This window comes from Saccostrea cucullata, unplaced genomic scaffold (assembly GCF_032062105.1).
Source record: "Saccostrea cucullata isolate Sc308-1 unplaced genomic scaffold, CSIRO_AGI_Scuc_v1 ctg4533, whole genome shotgun sequence".
Taxonomy (NCBI): Eukaryota; Metazoa; Mollusca; class Bivalvia; order Ostreida; family Ostreidae; genus Saccostrea; species Saccostrea cuccullata.
The window spans coordinates 28,636-54,775 of NW_026921901.1; the positions used below are offsets into that span (position 1 = coordinate 28,636).

A 26,140-nucleotide genomic window follows, 5' to 3' on the forward strand; every position below is an offset into this window, starting at 1 on the left:
TGCCCCCCCCCTTTCAAAAACGATGCTACCTGGCTGATTACTCCTCGTTTTTACATATATTTCATATTCAAATAGGTGTTATGAAGTGATGATATCATTTATTCAAATAACTTTTTCAAACTGGTACACATGATACTGCATGGAGATAACGAACGGTATTCAAATCAGGAGCAGAGCAAACTTGAGCTCTAAAAAGAGATTTGTTTGTCAGAGGTAGTTAGGTATTATGGAGAAACAAGCATCCACCGGTTATGTTTTTGGGTCGGGTTGGGAGGAGTCCAGAAAATCTTCGGGCGAGTAGGAGGTTTCGAGACAGTTGATTATTTATTACTGTTTCTGCTGTGACTGCAGATTTATAGTTTGAGTGTTACTTAACGAAGATTGAAGTTTCATTGGCTGTAATGAGAAACCAGTAGAAAAAATACAAAATACTTATCATACTTAAGACTCTTGCCAATACTCGACATTTCAAATTAAACCAATTTAAAAAGTAAATAAAACTTCTCCGCCGAATCGTAGGATTCGTAGGTCTGGTGATCTTCATATGAATATCATGCATTTCTATACGGTAAGTTAATTTTTAACTTAAGAAAAGTCGTTTTATTATAATGTTTCATCGCCTTTCGGCACTGATTTTTATTCTTTGCAGATTGTTTTTTTTCTCTGTATGTGTCTCCTCTCTGTCCATTGCAATGGTTGGTGGATGTGGGGCAAAAAAGGGTCCAGCAGTTCATGCCCAAGGAGAGGTGATTTCCAAAAAAACTGTTGTTTAGCTTCAACATTATAGACCAAGTATATTTTGTTGTTGTTGAAATTGTCAGATTGCCATAGTGTAGAACATATGACAAGGTAAAATTATTTGGTTGAAAGCTATATATAGTGTATCTGAGCTAAAAAAAAATAATGATGATAATTGGAGATTAAGTGTAAATATAAAATATATATATATCTTATTTACATTCAATATAAAAATCCCCAATTTCGAACTTACATAACCTCACTTTTCTGTAGTTAAATTGTTTATGAATTCCTACATTATTTTAATGTTAAATGGGATAATAAATTGATTATTCAAAGAATTAAAAAAAAATATCTTTAACACGTAATCAATTTAAATTGTGTTATTGAAAGTCCTATTTTTGACTTTAAAAAAATTAGCGGTTTCTGCATTCCCAACTTTAATGACATCAAACAAACATAAATGATGTTTACAATACTGAATTTTCAATAAAATGTTTACTCTCTTTCTATCTTTTTTTGTTTGTTTTACACGACAAACACGAGTAATAGAATGTATAAAATAAACTAAAGTATATGTAGCTTCTTGCGCTCGCAAGTGTTGGCTATAATAGAGCGTTATATATATAGTGATTCGATAGTGAATTTTGATATTCATTTAAATTGTGTTGCTGTTGATTAAACTATATCATACTAATTCTTCTCCTTTTATTACACGTAGAGGCGCCCCATCCGTATTATTTTGGTAATACCCACCTTGGTTGCCTGCTTCCGTTCCTAATACGTCACAGGGGCAAGCGCAGTGCACCATGGAGAGGACGTTGGGACCTTGTACACCGGTTCATTTATTACAGAGGAAAATATTTCGAGTTTTTTGGTAAACGTTACAATACTTTCCTGACAAGTTCTATTTTATCAAATAAATTCTGCAATATGACTAGTGCATTACATTGCAGAGTTTATTTGATAAAATGAATTTTGTCATTAAGGACATAACAAAAAAAAAAAAAGAATAATTATGGAAAATCGCACATTTATCCTTAAGATAAATTTTACAACAAAAGTTTAAGATGAGAAAGAGGAAATTGTTCGTACAAAGAGAGGACATATAATTTTTGAATGAATTTCATGTGGCACTAAAAAATTTTTATGTGAGAAACTGAATACTTACAGATCAACAATTGTTGATTTTTCCTTACTAGATGATTCCTCTGTAAATATTGGCAATGGCCGTGTTGGCGGACATCGATGTGGAGGCGGTATTGAAGGTTCCCGGCCGGCTACAGCGAACTCAGTTTGGAGTGTATTGAACGCTGTACCAACAGGTACACTGCTAGTTTCGGAGGCTACAATCTCTTACTGAACAACTGTAACAGCTTCGTTAACCGACTCTCAGAAGTACTCTGTAGAAGAGGTACCCAGTGTCCGTCATGGTGTGGCTGATTTTAAATCATAAAGAAGTATTGGACCGGGAGATATGATAATTTGAAATTGAATGGAGAAATGGTACAATAAAATGTGGTAGTTGTACTTTTTATATTTTTAAGATATGTATTTTAAATTGTACACATTATTCTCATTCTTTATTTTATTCATTCAGTCATTCACTCATTCATTCAGCGCTGCGCAATGCGATTTACTAACACTCTATGTTGTCTTGTTCAGTGTCTGTTATAAACCTAAACACCCCTATTTAGTTAATGTTGTATTCCAGGTAGACTACCAGGTAATGTTGTGAATGGGTTATTCCATTATGTAGTGGGACATTGATTTCTATTGGTCAGTGTGGTTGATTGGTTCTAAGGTAGAATTGGCGGGAATTACTATAATGATTTCCCTTATTATGAGAACTGGTTTCTGAAGGGTGTACCTGTGTATAGTGAAATTACCTTTGTTTAAGTGTTGAAGACACCACCCTTATTCCTGTGAGTAATTTAATAAATAATTAAACTACTAAATAAGTATCTAAATAATTTCTTAATGAATGAGAAATCTAAATAATTCATTTTAATTCATTTTAATCTAAACTTGCTAAATAAAGTGTGAGTGTGTGTAAGGAATGTATATAAAGATTGGTAAAGATCTATAAAAAGCAAGTTAACTATTTTAATCTATTCTTGCATCCTAAATAAAGGATTTGAGAGTTTGTTATAATTTTACGCATTGTTAATTAGGTCAGATATATTTGAAGTGAAGTCAGATTGGTTTAGCTAGGAGTTAGGAATTCACCTTATTCCATAAATGGGTATGTGTTTGTGTATTGATCAGATTGATTAATGTAAATATTGTTTATAAGTTATTTCTATGAATTAGAAGTAAAGTTTAATGGTTTAAAAAGATAACTAAACTGAGTGAAGTGTGACCTAATAATTTTAAACGGTATAAATGTAAGTGAACTATAAATGATTGTGTTAAAGTTGTGATTTATCTGTATGTATTGTCTTTGTATTGCTTTGTGTGTGTATGTGCTTACATGTTACTGTTATTGTAGGGTTGAATCTTATCTGATCTTATCTGATTTGAACCTATACCAAAATAAATTGGATCCACACCCGAGAGAACCATCTTGTTGTTTTATCAAACCAAGAACCGGTTACAAAAAAACGATTAAAGATATTTTTTCAAACTATTCTTTTATTTGCCTCTTGTCATTGTAAAAGAAAATCAAAACCTATAAACAACTCAGTGTAAAAATGATGGTCATACAATTAGAATGAAAAACATCAGTAAGCATTTTTAACTCACTGATATATTTTATAAGCTGACAAGGTCATAGTATTGACCATAGAACTTGCAAAATGATGACTTTAAAGGAGATTACTGACATTTTTGTTTCATAAACTTGATTGTTCATGGCTTGTCTCGTTATAAAACTTGTTCGTACGTAGAGAGTAGCATGCCCTTGCATATCGTTTCAACAGAAAGGCATAAACCTTAAATAGAGATGATGAGTATAAGTAATGTTATGGGTCAGAATTACCCGAAATGCCAGCAAAGATCAATAACACAAATTAAACTTAACAATAATTTATTTACAGTAATATATAATAAGTATATGAAACATAAAGTACAAACTTAGCAAGAATCTAAGAATACATACATCAGAGTGTCCGTTGCTGCACACAATGTCCCAGTGAAATTATATCCCAGTAATACCTCAATGATGCTTATACGACAATTATCTATGCATCGAATTGACAGGGTATTTATACAGTATCATAAATCTAGAATATTCGAGAAATTGTAAATACATGATATTCCTGGAAAGTTCTGGACATGAATAAAGTTCAAGAATGTTCTAGAAGAAATGACCAAACATATTGACCACTCTGGAATGTTCAAGAAACTTAATGTTACTAATAATATACATGATGAAACAATACACATATCACAACACCTCCCCCCTTAAAAAGTTTGAATGTCAATGAAAACTTACATTATTAAAACATAGGTACATTAATACAAAATCTAGTATGTTTACGATACTCTTGACAAGGCATCTGCTATAACATTGTCTTTGCCTTTGATATGTTTAATTGTTATGTTGTATTCTTGTAACAACAAACTCCATCTAGTCAGTCTTTGATTCTTGTTTGACAATTTATGCAAAAATGTCAAGGGGTTGTGATCCGTATATACAAGAATTGGATGTAAAGTAACATTCAAATAAACATCAAAATGCTGTAAAGCTAACAACAAAGCAAGGCATTCCTTTTCAATGGTGGAATACTTTTGTTGACATTTTGTGAGTTTCTTTGAAAAATAAGAAACAACTCTATCTACCTTATCACTATGTTCTTGAAACAAAGCTGCCCCGATTCCAACATCACTAGCATCAACAGTAAGCTTAAATTGCTTAGAAAAATCTGGAGTTGACAGAACTGGGTTGCTCATAAGGACAGATTTGATTTTATGAAAGGATTTTTCACAGTCCTTTGTCCATTCAAAGTTAACCCTCTTTTGTAAAAGATTTGTAAGTGGACTAACAACTGAGGAAAAATTTGGACAAAATTTTCTGTAAAACCCAGCCATGCCCAAAAACCTCATTAATTCTTTCTTGTTTGTAGGAATCGGGAACTTTGCAATAGCTTCCACTTTAGCCATAATGGGTGTAATATAACCTTGACCTACTTTATGACCTAAATACTCTACATAGGCATGGCAAAATTCACTCTTTTCAAGGTTCACAGTTAAATTTGCTTTAGCTAAAATGTCAAACAAAGCACGCATGATTCGGAGATGTTCGTCCCATGTGTCGCTGTATATGATGACATCATCAATGTAGGCCTCGCATCCCTCGAGGTCTTGAAGGAGGGAGTGAATCATCCTTTGGAATGTAGCCGGTGCGTTTTTCATGCCAAAAGGCATTACTTTATACTGATAAAGTCCATCTGGTGTAGCAAAAGCAGATATTTCTTTTGCTCTTTCTGTTAACGGCACTTGCCAGTAGCCTTTCAACAGGTCAAATTTACTGACAAATTTGGCGTTTCCAATGCTGTCAATACAGTCATCAATTCTAGGTATTGGATATGAATCAGTTTTGGTAACAGAATTCACCTTTCTAAAGTCTGTACATAATCGGTAGGAACCGTCCTGTTTTGGTACAAGAATACACGGTGAGCTCCAATTACTTTTACTAGGTTCAACAATGTCATTGTCCAACATATACTGCACTTCCCTTCTTAGGTACTGCAATTTTATTGGATTGAGACGGTACGGATGTTGTTTGATAGGCAGAGCGTCGCCAACTATAACATCATGACAAGCTGCATTAGTTTTCTTCGGAACATCCGAGAAGATTTGATGATACTCGTTCATCAAGTTTTTAACTTGTTCTTGTTGGTGAATGTTCAAATGTCCAAGTTTGGCATCAAAATCAGCCAAAATTTCGGAGTTTTTCAAGCGGACACTCTGATTACAATCTTTCTCATTCATTTCTACACTCGTATCACTTTCAATAGAATTTTGAACAGTCTTAGCGTTGGCTAAAGTGGAAACTGGTTTTACAGAATTTCGGTCACACCTTTCAAAATACTCTTTTAACATGTTAATGTGACAAAACCGTTTCTCTTTACGTCGACCTGGTGTCTTAACTACATAGTTTACATCACTGATCTTGCTTTCAATTTCATAAGGGCCATAAAATCTGGCCTGTAAAGGATGACCAGGAATAGGTAAAAATACAAGAACCTTATCACCTGGCTTAAACACCCTATTTCTGGCATCTTTGTCATACCACATTTTCATTTTCATCTGAGAACTCTTCAAATTTTCTTGTGCTAATTTACAAGCATTGTAAAGTTTTTCTTTGAAATCAGACACATAATCTAAAAGATTAAGATCACTAGTCTCAGTCAGCCACTTTTCCTTCAACAATTTCAAAGGACCTCTAACTGTATGACCGAACACCAATTCAAAAGGACTGAACCCAAGAGACTCCTGGACTGCTTCTCGTGCAGCAAATAGTACAAGATGAACCCCTTCATCCCAGTCTTTTTCATACTGGTAACAATAGGTCTTCAGCATTGTTTTTAGGGTTTGATGAAAACGTTCTAGCGCTCCCTGGGACTCAGGATGATAAGCAGTTGATCGATACTGCCTAATACCCAACTCATGCATGACTTGCTGGAACAACCCCGACATAAAATTTGAGCTTTGATTCGACTGAATTGCCTTGGGTGCTCCTACAAAACTGAAAAACTTGGTTAGGGCCTTAACTATGCTCTTTGCCTTTATATTCCTAAGAGGTATGGCTTTAGGAAACCGAGTGGATGTACACATAATGGTAAGTAAATACTGGTTTCCAGATTTAGTCCTAGGCAAAGGTCCTACACAATCCACCAACACTCGACTAAACGGTTCTTCAAAAGCTGGAATGGGTTGGAGAGGAGCAGATGGTATCTTCTGATTTGGTTTACCTACCATCTGACAGACATGGCATGACTTGCAAAACTTTGAAACATCCTTTCTTAGCTTAGGCCAATAAAAGTGACTCAAAATCCTATTATAAGTCTTATTGACACCTAAATGACCTGCCATAGGTGTATCGTGAGCTAAACTCATGACATCTCGACGATAAGCAGCTGGGACCACTATCTGGTGAACAACGCGCCACGCTTCATCTGGAGAAGCGTCAGGTGGTCGCCATTTTCGCATAAGGATGCCATCTTTCATATAGAAGCATTCTCCAACTTTAGTAGCCTCTTCTGGTGGAAGTGCCCTCTTACTAAGTTGAATGATATCTGGGTCTTTATGTTGTTCAGAGAGTAAACGTTCTCGGCTGAGGATGTCCTTGCCTTGGCTAACTAGTGGATGCAACTCATCATTCTCACCACCAAATTTTGGTAAAAGTTCTTTCTTCTCTTGCTTCTTGATATTGTGTGGTTCCATGCTTGTTTGAGTGCCATCAAGGTCAGATAAGAAAGTGTCATTCAAATCAATATCAACAGAGGAATTCGTCTCGTCAAAGGCTTGAGTATGGTCTGCCTCCATTTCTCGTCTTCTGGCCATCGCCATAGTAACAGCACAGGCTGGATAAATGTCATCATCTTCATCATCGCACATAACATCTGGAGTGATTTTCTCACAAACTATAGGATCTGGTACAACTTTTCCACCAGCTAAATCGTTGCCTAGCAACAAAGAAATGCCTGGAACGGGAAGAGTAGGTCGAACACCTACGATAACAGGTCCAGTAACTAAATCTGACTTCAAACTAATTCTATGCAGGGGAACATCAATGACGCCTAGCTCCACACCCTGTAATAAAACTGACCCACCAGTAGAAGTCTGCTCAGACAAAGGAAGCACGCCCTCTAACAATAACGTCTGTGCAGCACCAGTATCTCTCAAAATCTGGACAGTTTTATTTCGCTAGAGTCACCGAGTGAAACAAATCCCTGAGACATAAAGGGCTTATAATCCTCCATAGAATCAATAGAACTGGGCTGTGAACCCTGGACATCAGGAGTGTCAGAACAAATCGAAACTAAGGCTTCTCTATCACCTCTAACTGCCGCACAAGCATGTGGTTGAGTTTTATCAAAGTCATTTTTTCTCTTAAGTTTAAAGCATTCACTGATCAGATGACCTTTTTTCTTACAATAACTACAAGTAGGAAGCGACCCTATTCCAGAAGATCCTTCAAAACGTCCTGGACCGGACTTAGAACCACCTTGGGATGGAGACTGGGAACTTGTGAAAGACTGAGACCCTGAACCACTCTTTTTATATGTGTCTGAATTGGTAAAATTACTGCTAGTCTGAGATTTTGATACAAAATTCTTTTCATGAGACAGAGCATAAGTATCAGATATGACTGCTGCCTCTTCAAGAGTTTTCACATTCTTATCTTCTAAATGTGTTTTCAAATCTTGAGGAACACATTCCTTAAACTCTTCTACCAGGATGACTTGGCGCAAATTAGCAAAAGTTTTATCAGGTTTCTTAGATCTAAACCAGTGATCGAATAAATCTTCTTTCTCTCGTGAAAATTCAACAAATGTTTGATTATCAAACTTCCTATACTTTCTGAATTTTTGTCTATATGCTTCAGGTACTAATTCATATGCTTTTAATATTGCTGCTTTGACCTTCTCATAGTCTGAACTCTCAGCTACCTCTAGTGCAGAGTATACCTCAGCTGCTTTGCCAACCAGTACACTTTGTAACATTGTTGACCAAACGTGTTGTGGCCATTTAAGATTTTCTGCGACTTTCTCGAATTGGGGAAAATATTTGTCTACAGATTTCTCTTGAAATTTTGGAACTAATCTGATATTTTTTGCTGCGTCAAATTCATTCTTGACAAATGACGGTTCTGGTTGGTTTTGTAATTTTAATTTCTCTAATTCAAAGTTCATTTCACACTCTCTTTCTCGCTCTTCTCTTTCTGCTGCTAATTTGTCTAATTCAAATTTTCGTTCACGCTCTCGTTCTTCTCTTTCTCTATCTCTTTCTCGCTCTTCTCTTTCAAATCGCATTTTCTCTAACTCTAACTGAAACTGATAGTCTGTCATTTTATAAGAGCCTAACTCTGATCTAACTGTATATTCTGGAAGTTCGTATTTTTTAAAGATGTTTTCTTCTACTAGTTTGTTTGCAACCTTAATTCTAATGTCTTGCTTTCTCTGAGAGGATCTAACATCTAACCCAAAATGCAAACCTAATGCGATCAAGTCATCCTTTTTAACGTATCAAAAACCTGAACACTTGGCGAACTAAGAAAGTTTGTGACCGAAAATACCATGTTGATTTTTGCTGGCTTATAGTCAAATTTAACGGTTCAATAAACAAAATTCTGACAATAAACTGCAAAAGTGCAAGAAATTCTTTATCCCGGACGAGCCCCCAATTCTGTTATGGGTCAGAATTACCCGAAATGCCAGCAAAGATCAATAACACAAATTAAACTTAACAATAATTTATTTACAGTAATATATAATAAGTATATGAAACATAAAGTACAAACTTAGCAAGAATCTAAGAATACATACATCAGAGTGTCCGTTGCTGCACACAATGTCCCAGTGAAATTATATCCCAGTAATACCTCAATGATGCTTATACGACAATATATCTATGCATCGAATTGACAGGGTATTTATACAGTATCATAAATCTAGAATATTCTAGAAATTGTAAATACATGATATTCCTGGAAAGTTCAAGAATGTTCTAGAAAAAATGACCAAACATATTGACCACTCTGGAATGTTCAAGAAACTTAATGTTACTAATAATATACATGATGAAACAATACACATATCACAACAGTAAGGGAATTGGTGATTGAAAAAAAGAAACCATCACGTTTACCTTACAGCTTTATTGTTAGAATACCATTGAATTCTCTTTCTAGTAAAAATTCAAAGATGAAACAGATGTGTGAGAATCTGTTATATCTTCTATTTCAAACTCGCTGGATATTTCGAGTTGATGTATGAATGAAAGTAACTACCGGGTACTGTTAATTGATAATACGTCGCCGATAAACATGTATTTAAATCTAGTGTCGAAAGCCAAAGCAAGTTTTTTACTCAAGCCCTAGAGGGGCTTGAGTTATCTAAAACGATGCTAGGTCATCGATTTACTCAGTTTTAAAACACAAAAATATATTATTTTGGTAGATAAAAATATTTCTAGAAACAAAAATGAAGCTTATCTTGAAAACTTCTGTATATTAATAGATATTAAGTGTTTAATGTCGGATTCTTTTCTATGGCGAATGAACAATGAGTGAAGCCCCTCAGCCGCAACAGTTTCTATACAGAGATTTCGCGCTTTCCTTTGCGTAGGAATCTCAGGTAACTTTCAGTCGCCGACAAAGCATCCTTGGACGAGTCCACTGGTAACTCAGAAAGGTGACGCAGGTTACCCCATCGTTAACAAATTCTACAATGCATGGGCAGAAAATGGATTGGCTGTGCCCCCCCCCCCCCGCAAAAAAAATGACATAGTAACTCGATCACTTGCCTGCAATTGATGTGTACTTTGAGTGACTGAGTGACAATAAGATAATGGCACAAAAAAATTAATGATAAATTCTTACTCATACGTACGTTTGTTTTTCTAAAAAATAAAATTATCGTCAGTTTGGTAATGGAACCTATATTATATATAATATAACTTCTTTTGGATTCGTACGGAATATGTATTGGACATGCCACACAGCTGGATGAATCCGTAGACATGTGGATTATTTGCAGCCCGCAGCCCCCCCCCCCCCCTCCCCCTTTGAAAATGTCATAGGCGTCGGAAGCAAACTGAAAGTGGGTGGGGGCCTAATTGAAAAAAAGGGGGGGTAAACCAACAAAAACACGTAAACCTTAATTTTAATTGCCTAACAGATGTTATGTATATCTTTGCTAAAAAAGCCCCCCACCCCCACCCCCGGTTCTGACGCCTAAAGTTGTGATGTACGTTATAAAGCAAATAATTTTTTAAAAATGTATATATAGTTTGAAGTATATTAAATGTCTACATAAACAAATATTTCATTAAATTAAGAAACGGAAACTACATGTATCCTCTATCCTCTTTAAAATATTCCTGAAAGTGTGAAACGTAAATTCATCTTAAAAAGTGATACGATTAATTATATTTATTCTAATTAAATTCAATATATGAATTTTGTTTCATGTACATGTATTTTATTCAACAGAAGATTGAACTCAATAGCCCTCATCTTATACCATTATAGGATATTAATGACACTTCCTAGTTGACTTTCTACAGCTTGAGTATCTCTGACGTTTTGTCAGTATATACTTGTTTTTCTTTCTCTCGTGTACAAAAGTTTGAATAAATTCCGCTTTATATGAATATATAAATAGGTCTGAAAATAATGGGGTTCAATTTGTACCATTAGGGATTTTGGCAGATTTTTTCATCGTTGCTCATCGTTGGTCACCAAACACTGATCGAGTTCATATACTATAATGTTTTTTTTTTAAATAATTTTGCAAAGGATCAATGACAGGTGTGTATTTACTGGTTCCATTTTTAGGTCATTTGAGTTTACTCAGTTTATTATGTTAAAATTCTTTATATTAAGGACAGATGATACAAACTTTTGTCAAAAATTTTGATAACAACAACAACTTGGGCCATGTTTTCATAAATAAAATGAATAAGTTTCACCGAGTAGTTTTTAATTTTTTAATCAAAGTTGCACAACAATGGAATGTGAAGTGAAAAATATCTGTATAGAATAATAAGGATGGTTTCAGTAGGGTAGAGTTATGAGCACCTTAGAAGATTTACAATTGCTTTATACTCTAGAAATTTATTTGCATCATTTGCAATGAAATTAGGGAAAAATATAATGCCAATCCAGGCATCCATTTTTTGTTTGTATCATCTGTCCTTCAATATAAATGCAAATACATAAGTATAAATAAAAGTGCCCTTTTTGTGCTACAGAATACACATTAATTTTGTAATGTGTTGCTAAATCGTGTTGATCCTACCACTCTTACTCCATAAATCTTATGTTGTTTTTTTTTCTTAAAGATGACAGTTTTATTTAATAATTATAAATTAGTCCTCTCATTCTTTGAGCAGTTTTAATAGTTTCTCTATATTTTGGAATCGCATCTATCGCTACTGTTCATTTGCCAGAATACGAGCTTAATCAATGACACTTCATGATCAGTTCCGTGTTTCAAACGTACTGTGTTATAACCCAAGATTTATGGAAAGAAATATATATATTTTTAAATTCCATATTTATAAGAAACATTCTACATATATCATGTATATATTGTAACGTGCAACGCGGCCGAGCTTAGTGTTTGGTGCTATGTCTTGTATCACCCGGCGTTACACTCAGGTTCGTTAACCTGTTAACTCAGATTTTTGTTGACCAATACGAATATAATCAAATATATACACAATTATAATACAAATACGATAAAGTAATACAATGGGGTTTCTTATTAATTGGACAAACACTAACTGTGGTCAACGGGTGTCTCCCGCAAGTAATTTTCTTCTTGCCCTGCCTCTATTACTGCATCTTGGCACTTCCCCCACCTCTGTGGTATGCCACCTCTCTCCCAAACCAAATATCTGCCTTGTTCTGGTCTTACGGGTTGGTTTGTCTACAACACTTAGCTGTCTTTCCCCCGCAACCGTCTGCCTTACTCAGGTCTTACGACCGTCTGTACGAGGAGTAAGATACCAAGGTTTATCAACTCCGTTACCAGAGAGGTATCCTGAGTTTTTCCTAATACATCATGTAGTAGCTCAGAGTAGCCCCGTAAATAGGCAGTTTCATACTACATGTATGATCTGAGAATTAATATTTTTTAGTGTTTAAGAATTTATATAAGAACGTAGGTAAAACGTTAAAACGAAACTAAATCACAAAACCAATTTCCGTTTCAATATATACTAGTACTTGAACTTTTTTTATGATAAAGTAGAAAAATGTACACTCTTTTTTAAAAATCAATAATGTTTCAAACTTCCTGGTTGAGAGGGGCCGATCATTACAATCCGTTTTAAAGATTTAATTGAATCCAAGGATTTATTTTTAAATTTTGTTTGGTTTACTTTAAATCCCTTATGTATTTATGCACACAAAACCATGTATGACTGTTATTTAAATAAGTTTCATCTTTATAACGACTCTCATTTTTTTAACAATGTAAGTTTTCATTCATTCGTTTGGTTTCTGTCAATTTGCACCCTGTTTATCTGGTCTACTGAATACTTTTGAATACGAACTGATCACCAGGACATTCAGCAATGGAATGTTAGTGGAAGGGAAGAATTCGACGGCTGTGATGCTTCAATATAAATAGGAGCACGATATCGCTGGAAAGCTAAGGTACGTATTGGGACGCTTGCATTGTATCCTTCGAGTAAACATTTTAATTTTTTTTGTATATAGGACCGAGAATTATAAGAAGAATTCCACGACATTTTAGTTGCTCAGAGTTGTTTTGGTTATTGAGAGGTGCTGATGAATTGTCCGAAAGGCAAGAATAGTATAATATTTTTTTTTTAACTTTTATCTCTCTAAATGAATTAACCCAATGAAAACTCTTTTCTTGAAGACACCTACTTTTATTCTTAGCATAAAAATTATCGATACCAGTTAGAAAAATAAATACCATATCGCCATATTATGTCATGTAAACCAAAAATACACCAGAAAGCCCAATCCCAAAATAAAATAAAATGAAGATGGGTGACAAATTATGTTTTTCACAAAAAAGACAATTTAAATCATTTACATACAATGTTAAAAATAAAACTTTAATGAGTGTTATTCTAATGCAGAGAAATTGTGCACATTGGATTTACCCATTTCCTGTATAAGAAAGCTTTATAAATCCTTTTTATAGCCGTTTCAGATGATTACAATTTTTAGGCTATTTTCATTAAAAATTTAACTAACTTATATTGAAATAATAACCCCTCTCTTTTCTCATTAAAAGTATTTTGATTATACTGGTTTAAAATCAATTTTCAATAGTAAACAGTAATTGTCTGTCTTATTAAAAGAAAAGTTCGATCGACTTTTAAACTAAGGCTTTCATTGATCAAAACTACTGGCGCATGGATCTGTAAAGTTAATTTCTTTTAAATTTGTTCAAGACATTTTTTCTCTATTTTCAGCCTTTGTGCAGCCTTAGAAAACTCCACAGAGAATCGAAGTAAAAGAACGTTTGAGTAGTAGGTATTCATGTAGATCTACTTGTTTACTTTTTAAACATATCTGTCTGTGTGTACACAAGGTCATTCTGTAAATGTTGTGTGATCTTTCTCTTATTCAAAAAATTGAAATAAACCTCTTATAGGAGCAATAATCAGAGTTTTTCTTATAAATCGTCTCCACTTGCCTCTATGGGCTGCTTAATTCTGACTTATTTTATCTTCGTTAAACTTTCTTTGAAATGATGCACAAAAGCAAAATTCAACAAACACGAAAAGTGAACGAATCTAGAAATATTAGCTGGAAATCTTCTAAAATATTGTAGCAACAAAATATTCTATTCCTTTAAAATTTGGTTTGAATCTTGTCAGCAAATACAATTTATCATTGAGTCAAATGGTGACTGACGTTTTTCATACCAATTTTTAGTCCATTATTTATACACTGAATTGAATTGACGACGGATTTTTTCCGTTATTTCCTGATCATGACAAGGAGCACAGGGCGGGTGTGACCGGGTCGGCGGGGGATGCTCACTCCTCCATGGCACCTGATCCCACCCTTGATGTTTCGGGGGTCCATGTTTGCTCTGCTCCTATTTTGTATTGTTTTTGGACTTTGAGATTGAATACTGTTCGTTATCTCCATATCCTTCTTTCAAAGATTTTCATTTTTCATTTTTATAACTGTATAAATTTAACTGGCATTTCTTTTTTCAGTCTTACAAATTAAAAAGTAACGATGCAGGGAAAACCTTTATGGTATGTAGTTCCTGAATAATTCTTGATAGAAGTAGTAACCATGTGATTTCATACATAATGTTATGTCAATAACTTAATATAGATGTATGTCTTAACTTGAAATCTATTGGTAAGTACCGGTAGTTTAAAAAAACAAAACCTTACTTTTTTGCTTGGTGATATCAAGTTCTAAATTTTGAATTAAATAAATTATTTTTTTTTCTAAAAATATTTTTATACATTGCGCTGATTTTTATATAATGTTACCTTTTTTTATATAATTTACTAAAAATATTTATAAAAATATTAACTGGACCTTAATTACCCTGACTTATTTCTCACCTTTGAAAGTCAAATCAAAAAGGAATTCAAAATAATAAATGTATATAGTATCTTATGAATACCTTCGATATAGCATTTTTTAAACAAACATGTACTTTGATGTACACTTTTAGAAAAGCTCTATATAGTATAATCAATATGTGTACATAACAGCTAAGTCACTTACACCTTTTTATTTTTGAAAAGAATATTCATTTTGGAAGTAAAGTGTGATGCATGTTCTAGTAATCGGCTATTGACTACATTAAATCTTGCCAAAATGTATTTTTTTATATTCAGGAGACTATTTCTGGAGGTGATAAAAAATTCATCACGATCCCATGGGAATAATATCTACCCCATATCAGCCAACCTTGTTGTCCTGGGAATTATATTTATCAGAGTGAGTTATTATGTTCTGTATAATATATAAATGACCTATCGGTTAGCAAATAATCGTACTTTTAGTACCAAGTTTCCTAATCGGTAACGTATAGGTAATTCCATTCAAATCTGGAAAGTTTTTAGTCCAGGATTTGCAAAATTTCTTTATATAAATCAGGATACATGCATGTCTACACCAATGCAAAATGTTTTGGGGACATTGAGAAAAATAATTTGAATAAAGGTGCAAATATTGAGCTTATATACATATATTTAATTTCCATTATGTGGTACGTATGTACCATTTTCCCTCAGGAACCCAATTTACCCGCTTGAAAAGCGAGAGGGTATATAGTAATCGGTATGTCCGTCCGTTCGTCTGTCTATTACGCTTTGGGGTTCCCATTCCTTATTCGCAACTCCTTTCATACCACTGAATGAAATTTGATGAAACTTTCACAGAATCTTCATTACATATTGCCATTGTTCACCTCCTACGAGGGTTGATCCAAAAGTTCGTGGAATTTCTTCAAATTTTATTTGTTTTTAATTGGAATTGGTTGAAAATTACAAATAAAAATATAGACACTTTATATTTTAAATTAAAAAATCATTTTAAATATCTCTGATAGTAACTTTATGGCAGTTGCCATAGAAACGGTTGTTTGGAAATGCGGGGAGACCGCCCTATGTGGTATATAAACCGAAATTATGTCATTATTACGATTGTGTGATCTTTAATAAACCTTTGTGTCAGAGTTTTACTAATTTTACTGGATATTAGTTTATAAGTTGATGATTTATTGTCCATCTTTAACTTGTTAGACAACGTCAAATTTCGGTCGTCACACGTTTTGTAAAAATCTCGGTATGAGTAAAAAATGAAGATAAGTTAGTATGAAAGGATACCCAGGCTTTTCTTGAAAAAAAAAATTGAGAAAATGGCAGCATTTTGTAGAATTACGTATTCAAATTGGACATTTGGTCGAGATGCTTCTATAAGCATATCTACGTGACATATCTAACTTGACGTTACGTATCCTCCCGGGTGTCCCAACTATCCATTTTCTGAAAGCTCGTGTTACCTTATTGGTAATTGGAAAGTGGTGAAATTTTCCAATATTGTTGCATTATGATTCTATATTATGAGTATGCCTGTTGATTGATTGATTTCATCAAATCTCGATAAAATTTTAGAAAGAAATTCCACGAACTTTTGGATCAACCCTCGTATTTTACTTTTTGATCTGACACATATTTTGGGACTCCCACAACAAAACATGGACACTTCCATTATATTGATATTGGAGGCGGGGGATCATTTAGTGAGCTCATTGCTCCCAGTACCTCTAGTTGAAATTTAGATCTAAGGGCAGATCACTCTACAGAAAAATTCTAAAGAATCAGAGCGTTTTAATGTGCATTGTGAAGAGGGTTTTAATTTAAAATTTGCGTTATATTATATAGTTGCGCTTTCTCATTAAGACATTGTCCATAAAAAAAAACTCAATACGATGTAGTTGCTAAATGAAAGATACTAAAAATAATAACATAAAAATAATGTATTTTACCTGCAAAGATATGCTTAAGTGTATTTATCGGTTGGTTTCTTTGCTGTTGATATTGTAGTGTATATCGGTTGATCACTTTGTTGTTATAGTGTTCATCGGTTGGTTGCTTTTTTGTTGTAGTGTATATTTGTTGTAACTTTGTTGTTGTAGTATACATCAGTTGATTATTTTGTTTTCGTAGTGTATATCGGTTGGTTACTTTGTTGTTGTGGTGTATATCGGTTGATTACTTTGTTGCTGTAGTGTAAGTTAATTACTTTGTTGTTGTAGTGTATATCGGTTGGTTACTTTGTTGTTGCTGTAGTGTATATCGGTTGGTTACTTTGTTGTTGTACTGTATATAAGTTGCTTACTGTGTTGTTGTAGTGTATATTGGTTAATTACGTTGTTGTTGTAGTGTATATCGGTTGATTAATTTGTTGCTGTAGTGTATATTGGTTAATTACGTTGTTGTTGTAGTGTATATAGGTTACTTACTTTGTTGTTGTAGTGTGAATTGGTTGTAACTGTGTTGCTATAGTGTACATCGGTTGATTACTTTGTTGTGGTAGTGTTTATCGGTTAGTTACTGTTGTTGTAATGTATATCGGTTAATTACTTTGTTGTTGTGGTGTATATTGGCTGAATACGTTGTAGTTGAGGTGTATATAGGTTGCTTATTTTGTTTTTGTAGTGTTTATAGGTTGCTTACTTTGTTGTTTTAGTGTGTATCGATTACTGTAAATCACTATTTATTCGCGAGAACTTTATTTTCGCGTAATTATGCGAGACAGTGTGCTCGCGAAAATTTAATACTCGCGTATTATAGCATTCCTTAAGATTATATAGAGCAATAACCACAATTCGTGAAAATTTTGTCTCGCTAATCAAGAGTCAATGACTATCTCGCGAAAATAAGGTGTCGCGAAAATTAAGTGATCTACAGTAATTACTTTGTTGTGGTAGTGTATATTGGTTGATTACTTTGTTGTTGTACTGTACATCGGTTGCTTACTTTGTTGTTATAGTGTACATCGGTTGGTTACTTAACTTTGTTTGTTGTTGTAGTGTAAATCGGTTAATTACTTGTTTCTTTATTGTTGTAGTGTTGGTTACTTAACTTACTTTGTTGTTGTAGTGTAAATCGGTTAATTACTTTGGTGTTGTAGTGTACATCGGTTGCTTACTTTGTAATGGGACTCGTCTGGAAGATCCACACCGGCCTGATTAAGGAGAGCTGGATTGAGGTCCTGAACAGACTTTGGATTGGGAACCTCCGATTGGGGACCACAGTGAACGCTCTGGTCCTAACAGGTGTCTGTCTCTTTCCTGTTTACGTCATCTGTGGAGGTATCGGATTAATGGGGATATTTTGCAGGAAGAGAGTCTTCATTGTTTTGGTAAGTCAAACTATCAAAAGCGCGTATAATACTTGTACATATGTATATATCTTGAGGTAAATACGACGATTAGCTACCTAGCTGAGGGCTGGGTGAATATTTTACTTCGAAAGTGACTAAATCATCGTAATGACTGAAAGAACATAACAATAATAGTTTTATGAAATGATTCATTGATTAAATGATGCATCGTAATTTTTTACATTTATTGAAGTCCTTGCCAAAAGCAATGGGAGACGTGAGGTTAAATACATACTAGTTTCACCAGTCGTATCAATTTGGAATTTTTAACTCTGTTTTATTTGCTAAAAATGTAAGGCTCTTTTATCAGATCAATTTTGGAAAGGGGCATTGTCAGGCCAGGAAAAAATTGTCAGCTGAAAAAGTCTAAAGAAACCACTGTGGAAAAAAAAAGAATTTTTTCAAGCGTGATGTTTTGAAATTTCTATGTATTTTTTTATGTATCTGATGTAATTTTCAGTACATGCTGTCATTAATGTTTTTCATCGTGGCTGATGTGGTTTTCATCTCACTGTTCGTTGTTCTTCGTGAAGGCGTGAGTATCATAATGAGACAGAATCAGAATTATATGTTTAAAATATTTCTAATTAAAAAGTTTAATGTTTTTCATCGTGGCTGATGTGGTTTTCATCTCACTGTTCGTTGTTCTTCGTGAAGGCGTGAGTATCATAAAGAGACAGAATCAGAATTATATGTTTAAAATATTTCTAATTAAAAAGTTGTTGGTATATGTGTAAAATTATTGAATTCTTTCCAGTTTGGAGGATCGCTCGCTACGGACTTTCAAGGCATATATGTACAGATGGCAGACCTGTATCAGAGTTGGCCTTATGTGACCGATGTGAAAGGCCTGAGAGAGGATTGGATTGATATGTTTTCCACTGTAGGTTTAATAACCATATTATCAATTTTTAAAAAGTTCGCATTTTTTCTGATCAGTTAAAATAGCAGCCAGGAGTTGAAAGACCATAAATCTCAAATAAGAACTTTAAAATTAAATTTCCTGGACAAATGTATTTTTAACTCTTAAAATGCAAACCGGTATTTAATTCTCATGTATTCGCCCTTCTTGGAATTTGCTTGTTTGGATTTAAATGATATGCAAGTTTCTCCTACGAATTAACACAAATTCGCAAGAAACAAAATATATATATATATATATATATGCATTATCATTTCTAACAGTACTTACTTGACAAAACTTCTTTTCAGTTGAGGTGTTGTGGTGTAACCAGTCAGTACAGCACACACAACTACAATTGTATTGGTTACAATCCCGTAAGTCTAGAGATAAAAAATATTTAATTAAAAGAGGTTATTATTAGCTGCAAACGTCTTAAAAATAATGTAAGCCATCATATCCTTTTGAAAAATAGTTACTTCGTAATTATCAATAAAGAAACCAACAGAAAATTACAATAAGTGTGGCATTTATTTTTTTTTCCATAATTTTTTTTTTCAAGTGGGAAAATTGTTGGGAAAAATTTACTACGGCTATGAGGCCTTTTTTGGTGACATATGCAAGCCTTGCTGGGATTTGTCTATGCACTGAGGTAGGTTTTATCTTTATATTGAATTCAGATAAATCTTTGCAGCTTAACAATTAAATAAATACTTGGAAGGACAAGATAAGCTTGGACCCCTTTTTAGTCCCTGGTATGGGGTGTCTTTTAAAATGATGCAACAATCTATCAATAAAAACCTGTTACCGGCCCTAACACAAAATTAATGAGAATTGGTTCTAATGTTTACGTTACACAGAGTTCACAGGAATGTTATTTTTTTTTACTTTCATGCAAATCATCATAGATTTTCAAGCACATTTTCTTTTAGAAAACATACAGCCCACGCTTGCCTATCTACCAAATTTATATATTTTATAAACTAGTATTGTGTATAAATGACTCAGACAAGCTTGTGGTCTATGTTTCCCGAGGTGAAAAATATCTCATGTTTAACGAAATCTCAATAGAATTGAGCAAATTCGGGAAACTTCCATACAAATGCACACTCTTGTGACCTCCATGGATCAAAATAATGCTGGTTTTAAAACAAGCATCATTTTAATTTTTTAACTTCAAACTTTCGTAATTTTAAATGTGTTCTGATTTTTACATCAAATAAGGGGCCATATTCGGGCGTTACCATACCTTGCCCTTTGCAGATGTAATTTAATCTTTTCATTGTCATACAAAACTATTATTTGAAAGGAAAAAGAAACAGAGGGTAAACTTTTGAGATGAAATAATTCCATTTTTCCTATCTAACATTTTAAATCATCTTTAAAGAAAATGTAAACAAAATCCCATTTGATTTTTGTCTTAGAGTTAATGCGTTATTGAAACTCATATCGGTATGACGATACCTTCCAAAATCGCAATTTTTTATTATCTTCAATGTCTCCATTGCGCATCTTTCACAGCCTTTATTCTTTGTATGGAGTTCATCAGAGTGTTTATCCTTCAAATAGCGATATTGTTCAAACCTTTCAACAAGGCAGGCCTTAGTTGAAAGTTATCAGCTATGTTATTCCTAACCCTTTCATCAACTTAGTCCCACAGATGTTCATTGAGGAAAAGAGTATACGGAGACCAGTCGAGGCGGTAAATGTAATTTGCGAGAACATTTTGACAAACCATTGGCTGCATAGAACCGGGGTAACCACGACGATAAATTAGGAAAACAACGCGCTTCTGTGCCAGTTCAAGGAACACCAAAGTTGGCAAGCTCAAAAACCCAAATCGCGCGGTCGGCTTCTTTTAATTTAAGGTGAATGTAATGATTACTTATCATGATTATCATAGCCAGCAGTATTATTATCATGATTATCATAGCCAGCTGTATTATTAGCAGTTTTTTTAGCAGTAAGGTAGCGATTAAACAGGTGGAGGGATTAATAACCCGATCTTAACGTGTTATATGTCTACGTTATCGTCACGGTTTGTTGGAAACCAATCAAGACCACTCTGATGAGGGGTATGACGTTTTATGAGGGAAAAAAATTACAAGGAACTGCACAGCAACCCGTTGTTGCCTTTGTCCTTACTAAGGCAATGCAGGCGCGGATCCAGGAATTGAAGTTACAGGGGGCGCCAAAAGTAGGCAAGGGGTCTGGGGGCCGCCTTGATGCCCCAGTGGTTCCAGGGCAAAGTCCTGGTGGGGGCCCAGGCGGCGAAGCCCCCGGAAGCTCCTGGTTTCTAGAGATTTTGTAGGGTAAAAATGAGTTCTACCAAGTACACATATTTACATTTTCTAGACGAAACTGTGATATACGTTAACTTTGACAATTTTAGGGGGGCGCCCCCTTAAATCCGCCACTGCAATGTAAAAACCAAAGGAGAGGACGTTCTTAGTTTTAAGAACTTATCCTTATCCTATCCTTTTGTTATAACATCTAAACAATAAAATATGTTCAAATCAAAAACCAGACCCCGTGGAAGTTCAATCAGCTGTACCAATATTGCAAGAAATTTATATCGTCTATAAATATTGATTGTATTTTGTTTAACGCCCCTCTCGAGAATTTTTCAGTCATATGGAGACGTCACTACTTGCCGAGTGAAAGCTGCAAATTATGTCCTATACTCGGCACTTTGGGCCATTGGGCAGGGAGGGATCTTTATTGTGCCAGCACCTACTGCCACACGGGACCTCGGTTTATACGATCTCATCGGAAGGACCGGTCTCCACGTCCCACAGTAGATTTCGAAATCGCGACGTAAGAATCAACTCCTTACTTCGCGACTCTAGAGCGGACGCTCTAACCACTGCGCCACACTGGCGGTTTTGTAAATATTGAAAAACAATATGTATACTTTAAGTGCATCAATTTGTACAACAAGATGTGTTGAAAAACTTGTAGTCATCAAGTCGCATGTGTTCTTGGGCTTTTTAGCACTTTCCCTACGTAACGTCTTACATTTAACGGTTGAGTACCGATTTTGGTTAATAACCAGTTTTTGTAATTTTCGGTCATGCGGTAAAAAAAATGCATATAATGCTACCCTGTGTTTCTTTTTCCTTTAAGTATATAAAAAATAGATACTATTTTTTACAAATGTAAAAATCAAATTATTTCAGATTGTACAACTAGGGTTATGTGACTGGATATACAGCCAAATGTCACATCAACGATACCCCTTTGCTTTGGCACGAACCTGCATCACGATGCTCCAAAAGGCATGGATAAAGTAAGACATGTTTGTGAATGATTCCTTTTTCCACGGTACAGAGAAATACTAAGTATTACGAGTTCCACATTTAGTAAAAGACAGAGAAAGCAGGAGACCTTATTAAGGTTTTCTTATATACATATATAACATCCATGTCAGTTTCACTTGAAACATTTAAAAACTGTACAGAAGAATCAATAAACTTCTGAAGTTTAAATAACCTCTGATACTTATAAGAACATTTGCATGACATACGGTATTGTCGTATCAATTTCCATGGATGTATTGTGGTACATGTAACTATATAAGACGTGCTTTTAATAAGAGTGTCAAGAAGAATAACATTTCGTACTTCTTTACTCATTCTAGGTCTCGACAAGGATTTATTGCCAACATTTGGAGACTTTTGTCATGTGTATGTATATAGTGTTTTGGAAATATCATTCTCAATCACACAGCACAAAAATATTATGTTAATGAACTAATCAAATTCAAAATTGTAACTCAAAGGTACCAGCAGTGTGTCTGATCGTGTTTGGCACAATGCTCCTTACTGATACTAAACTATATGGAGCCTTTGTTTCCGGGATCCTCGGGCATATCTACATACTGGGATTGAACTTCGGGACGATTATCGAAGGATTCGGTGTTTTGATGATTGTTTTAGGATCTGTTGAATTTATTGCGAATTCTGCAGCGTTCATATCCGACGTTATTCTCTACAACAAAACAAAAAGCAAAGTGGTAAGAGATGGCATGCTAAAACAAATATGCTTTCAATAATCTTTGATTCAGTTGATTCACAAATCAAATGATCAAAATTTGCATTTATAATTTGATTATAATATTTTTGGAGTGTATTTTAATTCCTAAGTTCCATTTTAATTTTACCAAATAAAAATGTGTGACATGAAAGCAAAGTCATATGAAAACAAGATAGGCCTAAAGTTTAAAATTGTTTTGTGTTAATTTAATTAAAAACAAAAACAATTATCCAAAAATACATCAAATTGTATGAAATGTACATGCAAAAGACACATGGTCAACATTCCATCATTTTTTAAATATGTATTTTACGAAAATTATGTAAGTCAAAGTTAATGCAATAATGACGGTTGTTTGTATGATGCGTAGCAACAAAATTTGGAAAATGCACTGCACACGTTATAAATATGGTTATCAAAGATACGTGCAATCAAGATTTTACATAGGAATAATACAATGTAAAGAGATTAAAATATATAGAATAAAAATTAAAATATATAGAAGATTAACCAACACGCCTTCCAACAATTTCTTTTTTAAATGCAAAGTAAACTGTAAAATTTCCCGCGAGAAATGGATAGATTTCAATGAATTTGTAATGTAGGACCTTCTAGGCAGTTAAGGAGGATCACAATGTTGAGAGAGAGAGAATAGAAAATTCTTTTGATGAATAAAGAAAGCTCGTAAATTAAATAATTTATTGTGGCAATAAACACTTTTGATTCTTTCTAAGATTGCAGTAATCAAAGTTTTGTTACTGATGGCAGAAATAATTTGGCTCGGGTTAATTATCAAACTTCAGCTTCAGGTAAGCTTTTCTAATTTCACAAGAAGTTTAAAAAAAAAACGTTAACATCAAACCATGTTTTGTTATTAAAAATTCAAAACAAATCTTGAGAAAAATAATGGATATTAATGGGAAACAATACATTTATAGATACAAGCAATGTGTCACGAACTACAACTTACTACCAACTTACTATCACTTCCAATTTCTCCCCTGCAGTCCTTGATATCACTTTACTATGGTTATAAAGTGGGGGGGGAGGCAACCATCCTATCGGTTAACATTTACTATAGTAAAGGTTATGTCGAGGAAAAAAGTGGGGGGCCAGGCCCCCCTGGCCCCCCGGTTGCTACGTCCCTGTAAACCGAGGTCCCGTGTCGCTGTAGGTGCTGGCACGAAAAAGATCCCTCCTTGCTCAATGGCCCTAAGTGCCGAACATAGGACAAAATTTTCAGCTTTCCGCCGGCAAATGATGGCGTCTTCATATGAGTAAAAAATAAATAAATAGACTTAATAAATCGATATTTGATTATCATCTTCAGTTTTCTGTCAAGTTTTAGAAATTGTTCTCTTACGGTTTATGAAAACTACAAGTACTTTTTATGGCTTTGAGGTAGTTTACGGCAAGATACATGTTCTTTTGACTTGGCGCCGCGTAATACAATGTACATGTATATAAATATACCGAGCACATATACTGTAAAGGGACAATTTCTGTAACTTGACAAAAACGGAAAATATCAAATTATTTATGGTATTGGTATGTAGACGAGGAATTCATGTTTATTGTCTTAGTTAAATTTTCAATAGGAGAGAGAGGGCAAAATCTCAGGTGCCTGTCATCTTGTCTAGCACAGTACTGTAACTAAAATAATTAAAATAAAAATTTTAAAACCTTTCCCTTCAAACAGTATTGGGGCTTTAAAACCTAAACTGAGAAACTAAAATACGACTTAAATTTTGAAATAAACCCAAGAAATGCGTCAGACATTTTATATTTAATTAAACTGTAGGCTAAACCAGCCACGTAGTATCGTTTTTGAAAGGGGGGACAGCCAGAGAAAAGTTTTAAAAGTTGACAAGCAACAAAAAAGAGGGGGGGGGGGAGAATTGCCCAAACTCGAAACCCTAGTAAGCGTAATGTTTGTGAAAAAATGGGGAAGCCCCCTCTGCACCCCCTCCCCTGTGGCTACGTGCCTGTAAACTGATCTATGTAAAAATATTGGTCATATTTATAGCTTTGCATGTTTATTGGGCTCAAAACCATTTCTCTTAGACTCTCAATTTAATATGAATACTAGTATTCTCCTCAATTTCAGGTTCGTAAACAATAAATAAATATACTCATATCTTGTCCCGAATTATTATTAAAGTTAAAAGCGCACATGACAGCATCTAGAGAACAATAATTTTCCAAACCGTCAATATAGTATGCACTTCTTATTTCACATTGTCTCTAATGACGTCATGCAACAAGGGAGATAAGCGATTTACAATAAATGATCCACTTGTCACTCAGGTAAGTTTAAACGACATTTAGTGATGGAAATTGGTGACAAAAAATTAAACAGACCTCAGAATGTTATTCATATTATTCCAGAGGCTGATAATAATGAATAATTATGAATTTTCACATAAATATTATATTTGACCTTTAAAAGGTACATATATGAATGCAAACTATATAGTCTTTCTAGATCATATACAAACTGATCATTGAACAAGTAATATAGTACAGTAACCTTTTTATATTTTGTTAATTTTGAATATGGACCCTATTTTAAACTTTAGTGTGACGTAAACCTTTCATTTGTATTGTCCAATATATAGCTTAATGTTGAGCCAACTCCCTAAACAATCTATTAAGTGACCTATAAGTGTCTATTCTTTTTGGAAAACTATCCATTCTTTTTAAGTCTTTCTCCCTAAAAGAATGGACACCTCAGACAAACAGAATGGAGAGTTACAGGTAAACCTTGGCATGTGCTCAAAAGGGAAACCATAAACAAATACATGATAAACATAATTGAATTTTGTAAATATACTGAGCACATTGCCTAGAAAAAAAGCACGAATCAGTTCAATATTGAAATATAG

At 34.1% G+C, this 26,140-nt stretch overlaps 2 protein-coding genes across 2 annotated transcripts in view; both read left to right on the top strand.

Annotated features, from left to right (window-relative positions):
- The first annotated feature begins 466 nt into the window (after positions 1-466).
- Positions 467-2,255, top strand: LOC134260876 (uncharacterized). Its single transcript, XM_062743401.1, has 4 exons — positions 467-568; positions 650-746; positions 1,460-1,615; positions 1,941-2,255. The coding sequence occupies exons 1-4, from the start codon at positions 545-547 to the stop codon at positions 2,099-2,101; spliced, it is 438 nt and encodes a 145-aa protein (XP_062599385.1). The 5' UTR covers positions 467-544; the 3' UTR covers positions 2,102-2,255.
- Positions 2,256-12,739: 10,484 nt separating this feature from the next.
- LOC134260878 (uncharacterized) overlaps positions 12,740-26,140 on the top strand; it is a 50,501-nt gene continuing 37,100 nt past the window's right edge. The window contains exons 1-14 of the mRNA XM_062743403.1: positions 12,740-13,072; positions 13,867-13,923; positions 14,623-14,664; positions 15,265-15,367; positions 18,068-18,298; positions 18,780-18,832; positions 18,915-18,978; positions 19,077-19,202; positions 19,532-19,597; positions 19,783-19,872; positions 22,400-22,509; positions 22,861-22,906; positions 23,002-23,235; positions 23,990-24,064. Coding sequence (XP_062599387.1) covers positions 14,645-14,664; positions 15,265-15,367; positions 18,068-18,298; positions 18,780-18,832; positions 18,915-18,978; positions 19,077-19,202; positions 19,532-19,597; positions 19,783-19,872; positions 22,400-22,509; positions 22,861-22,906; positions 23,002-23,235; positions 23,990-24,064 — 1,218 coding nt within the window. The 5' untranslated portion in view covers positions 12,740-13,072; positions 13,867-13,923; positions 14,623-14,644. The remainder of the gene's footprint in view (positions 13,073-13,866; positions 13,924-14,622; positions 14,665-15,264; positions 15,368-18,067; positions 18,299-18,779; positions 18,833-18,914; positions 18,979-19,076; positions 19,203-19,531; positions 19,598-19,782; positions 19,873-22,399; positions 22,510-22,860; positions 22,907-23,001; positions 23,236-23,989; positions 24,065-26,140) is intronic.

Excerpts from the sequence above, each read along its gene's own strand:
- LOC134260876 (XM_062743401.1), top strand. The coding sequence starts at position 545 with ATGAATATCATGCATTTCTATACG. Across the intron at positions 569-649 it reads ATATCATGCATTTCTATACG|ATTGTTTTTTTTCTCTGTAT; the intron begins GTAAGTTAATTT and ends TATTCTTTGCAG. Across the intron at positions 747-1,459 it reads CAGTTCATGCCCAAGGAGAG|AGGCGCCCCATCCGTATTAT; the intron begins GTGATTTCCAAA and ends TATTACACGTAG.